The sequence below is a fragment of the Malania oleifera genome, chromosome 1, assembly GCF_029873635.1.
Source record: "Malania oleifera isolate guangnan ecotype guangnan chromosome 1, ASM2987363v1, whole genome shotgun sequence".
Classification (NCBI taxonomy): domain Eukaryota; kingdom Viridiplantae; phylum Streptophyta; class Magnoliopsida; order Santalales; family Ximeniaceae; genus Malania; species Malania oleifera.
Genome location: NC_080417.1, coordinates 136,606,158 through 136,614,253, shown reverse-complemented (window position 1 = coordinate 136,614,253; position 8,096 = coordinate 136,606,158). Strand labels below are relative to the sequence as shown.

The 8,096-nt window shown below is 32.9% G+C and overlaps 1 protein-coding gene across 1 annotated transcript; it reads left to right on the top strand.

Moving 5' to 3' along the window:
- Positions 1-4,791: 4,791 nt before the first annotated feature.
- Positions 4,792-6,837, top strand: LOC131162487 (CBS domain-containing protein CBSX5-like). Its single transcript, XM_058119029.1, has 2 exons — positions 4,792-5,326; positions 5,777-6,837. Exons 1-2 carry the CDS (start codon positions 4,986-4,988, stop codon positions 6,642-6,644), a joined length of 1,209 nt encoding a protein of 402 aa, XP_057975012.1. The 5' UTR covers positions 4,792-4,985; the 3' UTR covers positions 6,645-6,837.
- The last annotated feature ends 1,259 nt before the right edge of the window (positions 6,838-8,096 follow it).

Here is an 8,096-nt window from a genome sequence, read left to right as displayed (position 1 = left end):
CTGATGCCTTTCCACCACACCATGTCGTGGGGGCAGGGGTGGGCTTATTTTATCAATAGATTAGTTGAGTGACTAGAAAATCTCGAACACCATCATTTTAAAAAAAAAACAAAAAGTATGAAATGCATTTGAATAATGAATTATTTGTAAAGATTAAATATTGTTTTTCAAAGGTTCAAACTTACAAGACGTATACAATTTTCCTTTCATGTTTCGTAAGTTAATTAAAGTTAGATATGTCCTAGGAGACTTTCCTTATCCGTAATTTAAATTTAAATTTAAAATAATAATAATTAAATTTGAAAAGTTGTGCACTTCAACATGATTGATAAAGAAAAATAAATAAGGTATCTCTATTTAATTAGTCAAAATAAATTATCCAGATCGAAACTAGGATAAAGCTACCTTTATCAACTTTCAAACGAATTTTTGCGACTTTTGAAATTACAAAACATACTACTATATATAAGATTATTGACATTGAAACTAGCATAAAGCTACATTAATCAACTTTTGTATCAATTATTACAACTTTTGAAATTATAGAAGCTAGTAGAACATGGCATAGAAATTCTACATATTAATCAATTAAATTAAAAAGAATGCCAGCCTAGCCTACCTGTCATGAAATTAAGAGTTTTATTTAGAGTAAACTTGAAATCTTATTTCTACTTTTGCAATAAACTTAACTTCAAATTATTATTGGGACTATATACTAATCATTTATAATTTATTGAAAAGAAATTTTATATTGTACTTATATTATAAATATTATTCAATTTTTTTATTGTAAATGACAATTCATGTGCATAGTTAAAACAAATAATTAAGTTTTTCTACTTTAATCTTAAATTTTGACGTCATTTTTAATATACATTAAACTTACGATTAAGGTCATGCATGAAATTTATTGCCAGATTGTTATGCGATTTAATTGGGGTATTTAACTTCACTTTACTCTTCCCAACTATTAATGGTCAAACCCTTCTCAATTATGTTTAATCGTCCAAATGTAAAATTTTCATCTTGAAGGGCTGAAATTTGAATTCTAAAAGTAAGGGAGTTACGAAATGAGAGATTACTTCAAGTTCAATCCTTCCAATATATATAAATACACACATGATAAAATTAAGTTAATTAAGAAGAAACTGCGATAAAAGTACATTCGAAACCGTTACTAATAGTATGTCTTTTAGTGGCGGTTTTCTGAACCATCAATAATTGTATGACTTTCGGTAAGGGTTTGGAAATCTGTCACTAATAGTATATCTTTAGTGACGATTTTCAGCCAAGAAAATGTATCAGTTATAATGACGGTCTTAGACTTTTAGTGGCGGAATAAAACTCACTAATACTCCATTAGTAGTGACGGTTTTTAAAACTGTCACTAATAGTTAGCTGAGATCGCTATTACAGTCACCACTCCGTAAGCGCACTAAACCGTCACTAATAAGTATTGGTGATGGTTTTCTATTATTAGTGACAGTTTGAAACCGTCACTAAAAGTCTTCTTATAAAAAATAAAAAAAAATTCTCATACAAATTAATCTGCCCTTCCAAATCTAATTTTATAATAGCTAATTTGGTGATTAACAAAATACCTAAACTTAATATCGTAAATTCATTTTTACTAAATACATTTTTTAAAAATAACAGTCTTCATCTTATATATATAATTTATATATAATCCACATATATATGTACAATCAACATATAAAAACATAACTTAAAATTAAAACTCAAATCTCACTCATTTATTAGGTAGAAAAATTTATATGATAAGAAGTAATATATACAATTTTATTGAAACAATTTCTATAGGGAAAAAAAAGAGATGAAAAATTAAGTTATTTTTTAAACTAAGGGTTAACTAGTACGATGGAGAACACCATAAAAATATATAGCCGCTCTTTATATATATTTAATTGAATTCATTATGTAATATGAGAGCAAACAATAGGAAAATTATTTTAAATAAAATAAAAATAATAATTTTTTAATATCACGTTTAGTTTACCAAATTTGTCTTAGAATTTATATTTTGTTGAAATAATTAATTAATAATAAATTGATAAAATCACAGGTTAAGTTAATTAATGACTCTAAATATCGAGTAGCCGTTTTTTTAGAGAGAAAAAGTAATTGAATTAGTCGTAACATATAAAAAATTAGTATGGTAATCTAACTATTAAAGAAAATTTAATCGATTCTTGAATGTTTAGCTGTTTTTTCTTAGTATTTGGTCAACCTATTCAAATTTTCAATGAGAATTCTCCTTAACGATATCTAATTAGAATGCATCTATCATTTAAGATAGTTTCTCATAAGAAAAATTTAGATTTAACCTTTGTATTTCAAATCTACACCAGACATATTTGCGTCACTACTATATAATTATGTAATTTTATTTTATAATATGAATCTAAATACAGTTCATTTAATTTATTTTTTAAAAGAATCTGTCAAGATCTCCACCTTGGACATGCATCCATAAAGCCACATAAAAGTTAGGAAAACTTTTTCTAAAAAAAATAAATATAATAACACAACCACTACAAAGTGTAAATGCAAGAAAAAGACACGCGGATTTACCCTCCCTTTGGAGTTGTGGGGTCAACTTCAAGGGGCGCAAGATTAGTCACATGGACTGTAAACCGGACACACAGATACCCGGTTCGTAATCCAAAAAAAAAAAAAAGACACCTGCACCTTAGGAGTATAGGGAGTAATAAACTAGTGGAATAAAATAATAATAAAAAAAAAAACCTTAATTGAACTTTTACATCTCAACTTAGAATTTGAGATCTAAATCTAGAAAGGGGGAAATTGAAAATAATTTCAAAAATAAGAAATTAATTAAAGTAAAATTAAATATTTTAGCTTATTAAATTCGATCAACTCTAATTAAAATGATTGGTGGCAATTTGATTTTAATTTTAAATTGGGTAAGCATAGCTTAAATTATAATTTTGAAAGAATTAAAGTCTAAACAAAAATGAAAAAAATTCATTCTTTTCATTAATCTTTTCATCAATGAACTCTTTTCAAGTCATAAGTTACACTTTTTTCTTGGTTCATGAATATCATTCGATCTGAGTTACACAATAAGGGAAGTTTTATTCTCATTACGTATTAATTCTCTCTTGTCAAGTCCCATTTGAAATTAAAAAAAAAAAATTTAAAACCATAAAAATGAACATACATGCTCATGTTTGGTTTGAATATTTCATGGTGTTCCACATGTTTTTTGACCTATTATAAACTCACGCTAAGACAATACTTCAAAGCATGAATTTCGGACCTTAAATTTGGATTGGGTGAATTTAGACAAATTTCAATACAATTTAATACTAAATTTTATTCAAATCCAATACGACTTCAAACCCAAAGTCTCTTGAAACTTAGGGTAAGTGTTAATTATGTAAAACCCTCTTCTTTTTTTTCTTTTTTTTTATGGTTTGAAACATTCATTGTGGGGATCCTAAACTCCAACCATTGAAATTTCTTCTTTAAAGAATGAATTCGTCCCTTCTACAATTGCTTCTGACCACGATCTTGTAATTATTAGTATGAGTTTTTTTTTTTTTTTAATAAAGTAATGCCTTAATGAAAGACGAGAGTATAGTTTCTTGGTCAAAATGTTTCTTAATGCTAGAATACAAATCAACTAAAAAGTCTTTTAATAGATTATCAATCATTGTAAAATTCACTAACTATTATAAACATATTTAATCTTTTTGTCTCTCTCACTAAACTCTCGTTATCTACATAGATGCGCGCATATATGATGCTACTTTGCAATTTACCATTTGACTCGTGTTTACTTTCATGATTGCTTACTAATTGGTGCAGATGGTGAATCTACAATTCATTTTTTAGCAGATTAGTTAAACCTATGCAATACAACTAGTGTTAAACTACTTTTTATTAAGCCTAAGGGAACCATTTCTCATTCCACATCCCAATTTTAAATTTTAAATTTTAAATTGGAACATATAATATAGAAAGTTTCAAACTTTAAGAACTTATTTGAATCAAAGATTTTAGTTTGGGGGAGGAAAGAAAAGGAAAATATGAAAGAAGTCCATTTTTTCGCTTTTTTCCCTTACTTATTCCTACTTTTATTTTTATTTTTTTGAATACACAGAACTCCAGCCATCAACAAGCCCTTCGGACCCCCTCGTGAGGCACCAAACCTACGGATCAGTGTCCTCCCCCTAGGTCTCACTGATTAGGTAAAGTTCGGAATACGGACATGACTTTCGTGCATTAGTTAGACGTTTGGTCAACCCGACTCTCGGGACACATTTCCATTACTATTCACGATCCCTGCTGATTCATAGAAAACTATCGCCATCCACGGTCTCCGTTGGCTCACAGAGCAAACTCTAATATTTGTCGGTGTAATGTTTTGACACATCTATCTAATGTACGAGAGCTAAAAGGAAATTTTAAAAAATAAATAAATAAAATATAAGAATACAGCCCCGGAAGTGTAGAAGTGCAAAGGGCACCTTCATCCAGCTGGTCACCCCATGCCCCATGACCACTACTGTCTACAGCACAGAACCACTCTCCCCTGTCTGTCTTTGTGTAGGACACTGCGTGAAACCCCAATCGCCTTGTAGCCCCAAAGCCGAGTGAAAGACCGCGGCTCCAATTCTAATAGGATTAGTATCCTTTCTGATACGCACTCCAATATTATATTTATATTTATATATATATATATATATATATATACACATTAATGTTCCAACAAATTAAGTGGGCCCACTACCGTACCCCCTTCCCCCCGCATTTTCTAAACCACTGTCCTACTCCTCCTCCTCTTGTTTCTTCTGCGTAGCGCCGGCCCTTCTATAAATAACCCCCGCTACTCCCCATATTATCACTTCGCGCACCTCCACCACGGCCACCGTGACCGCCGCAGTGAAACTCCTCATTAGCTTCTTCTTCTTCTTCCTCCACGGTTTCCCAGATCTTGCATGGCAGTGAGCTTGTTGGCGCATGAGGTATCTGACCTCTGTCTCGGCAAGCCGGCGTTGAGGTCCCTCCCCCTCGCCGCCACCGTCGCCGACGCCCTCTCTGCTCTGAAGCTCTCCGACGACAACTACGTCAGTGTATGGAGCTGTGACCACTCCTCCTCCGCACCGACCAACGACGAGGAGGACTGCCGCTGCGTTGGGAAGATCTGCATGGTGGATATGATATGTTACCTCTGCAGAGAAGAAAACCTGTGTTCCCCTGCTGCTGCGCTCAAGGCTCCCGTCTCTGTCATCTTGCCCAAGATTCCAAAACTCGTGGTGCATGTGGAGCCTTATTCTAGGTGAAATATACAACACCTTTCTCACTTTTTTCAATGTGGTCAATTTTCTTAATTAAATTCCTCATTTTTAATTTCTTGCATTCTAGCCCCCTTTTTCTTGGGAGTTTCAAATTTCTCATTAATTGATCATTAAAAATTCCCAATACCGAAGATGGGAATCAATTACCGACCCTCACCTTTTGAAATGATGACTCTTATTTCTTAATTGTTCCTGAACTTTAGCCAATGCTATCCTTCCTTATACTACCCCTGTTTCGCAGGAGATCCAAATTTCTATGTGGATTCTTAAAATATCCAGTAGCCAAGATGGGATGATTCTTATTCTTTCTCCTCTTTTGAATTTGATCTGCTTTTTAATTTTTCCAAACTTTTTTTCCCCCAACTTTTTTTTTTTTTTTGGAGTTTTTTTTTTGGTTTAATCTCTCAACCTGCTCTGTTTTTACGTTTCAGCTTGCTAGATGCTATTGATCTGATTCTCCAAGGTGCTCAAAACCTGGTGGTTCCGATTCAGAGGAATCCCATTGGCAATTCAAGAAGAAAACTGCTCCAAAAATCTCAGGTCGCTGGACCTACATTTCACAACGGCCGTGAATTTTGCTGGCTCACTCAAGAAGACGTGATCAGATTCCTGCTGAGCTCAATCGGCCTCTTCTCCCCCTTGCCTGCATTATCAATTCACGCGCTCGGCATCATAAGCTGCGACGTTCTTTCGGTCAATTACCACTCCCCTGCTTCCTCTGCCATCCATCTCATCTCCCGCTCCCTCGCCGAGCAGACCTCCGTCGCCGTCACGGACGACGACGGCTACCTCGTCGGCGAGATATCGCCGTTCACCCTCGCCTGCTGCGACGAGACCGTCTCCTGCGCCGTCGCCACGCTCTCCGCAGGCGATCTCATGGCCTACATAGACTGCGGTGGCCCGCCGGAGGACATCGTCCGGGCGGTGAAGCGGAGGCTGAAGGAGATGAATCTGGAAGGGATGTTGGAAGAATTCGCGATTTCTTCGCTGCCCATTTCCTCGTTTTCGTCCTCCTCGTCAGACGAGGAGAGTTCGCCCCTGCCGTCGCCTAGGCCGGCGGCATCCATGCCAAGATCGGGAAGGTACGGGCGGTCGGGGAGCTATTCGGCAAGGATGGTGCGGCGAGCGGAGGCGATCGTGTGCCATCCGGGGAGCTCCCTGGTGGCGGTGATGGTTCAGGCGATCGCGCATCGAGTGAATTACGTGTGGGTGGTGGAAGATGAGTGCAGCTTAGCCGGAATCGTCACCTTCTCCGACATGCTGAAAGTTTTCCGGGAGCATTTGGCAGCGATGGAATAGGAAGATAGAATAGTCAGTCCTGAGCTGCAGTCCAATTTTTCTGTTTAATTTATTTTTCGAAAGAGGAATTTACTTTTTAGCCCTTACGATAAGAACATGGGCTCGGAAAGAAAAAGGGTAAAAGTGTACTGCAAGGTGAAATATTTCTGGATGTGGATGGTTTGTGTCAATCAAGACATGCTTGTCTTCTAAATCATTACGGCTCTCTTTCTATGTGGTGTTTCTCTCTTTTTACTTTTAGATTTTTTATTTTATTTTTTTCAGTGATTTGATCTGTGAAAAGATAGATCGCATCTCTTTTCATCAAATATAAAGAAAGAAGAGAATAAATTTTCTTTTACCAAAATTGAGAAATTTTTAATAATTTATTTTAATTTTTAAAAATATGTAAACAAATAAGAAGGATTTTTAATCATTAAGAAAAGTCAAAAAAAAAACTAAATTTATAAATAATATTTTAATTTTAAATATCCTTACATTTGATTTTTTTTAATTGTTAAAAATTAAATAAATTCAATATTATATATATATATATGTACGGTAAAAAAAAGTAAAGAGTGAATTATGGTGATTCACGTGGGTTGTGCAGAGTGAGAGGGAGACAGCAGACTGCGGATGATCAATCTCCACCAATTACACACACCATAAAAATGGAATTAAAGCAATAAATAAAACTCACATTCCTCTGATGGTCCATATGGATTTCATTTCTCTGCCGTCCAAACACTCCCAATACCACAAATTTATAGTTTAATTATTTTGGTGATCCTGAAATCTGAAGGTCACCATCATTCATTTGTATTTACTTTAAATTTGAATTTGAGTGCATTCTACAAATATTTTTATTTTATAATTTATTCAAATTTAATGCAAATTCAAAATCTCTTCAAATTAATTATAGTTATTTTATTTGATTATTATATTCAAAATTTATTTTATGAGACAATTTTTATTGTACCTAATAATTGAAAATTTTAAATTATTCTATACCTAAATTTTGTTGTTCTTAAATTCTTTTGAAATATTATAAGACAAATTTATAAAATTATAAAATTCATCTTATTTTATTTTTACATATGGAACAAATCAAAGCCAAATTCTTTTGGTTTATCTATATATCTTTTACCATATAAAGATATAATAATAAAATATTTTTGTTAATGTTCCTAAAATCATCATGTAAGAATCTGTTTTTAAAATTAATTAATGACAGTTTGGATCAAGAATTTTGTTTGGGAAAATGAAAGAAAAGGAAAATAAGAGTGAAATTTATTTTTTATTATTTATTATATTTTTTCTTCATATCAAATATCATTTAAAATAAAAAAAATTTATTCATTAAAAATTAAGGAAAAAAAACCAAATGTAAAGGATGTATAAAATTAAAATTTTGTTCATTAATTTGATTTATTTTTTTATTTTATTTTTCACTTTTTTTTATAACTAAACATA

What these genes read in the sequence shown, in the direction of transcription:
- LOC131162487 (XM_058119029.1), top strand. Translation starts at nt 4,986, where the DNA reads ATGGCAGTGAGCTTGTTGGCGCATGAGGTATCTGACCTCTGTCTCGGC. An exon ending in CATGTGGAGCCTTATTCTAG is followed by an intron (nt 5,327 to 5,776) that starts GTGAAATATACA and finishes TTTACGTTTCAG; the next exon opens with CTTGCTAGATGCTATTGATC.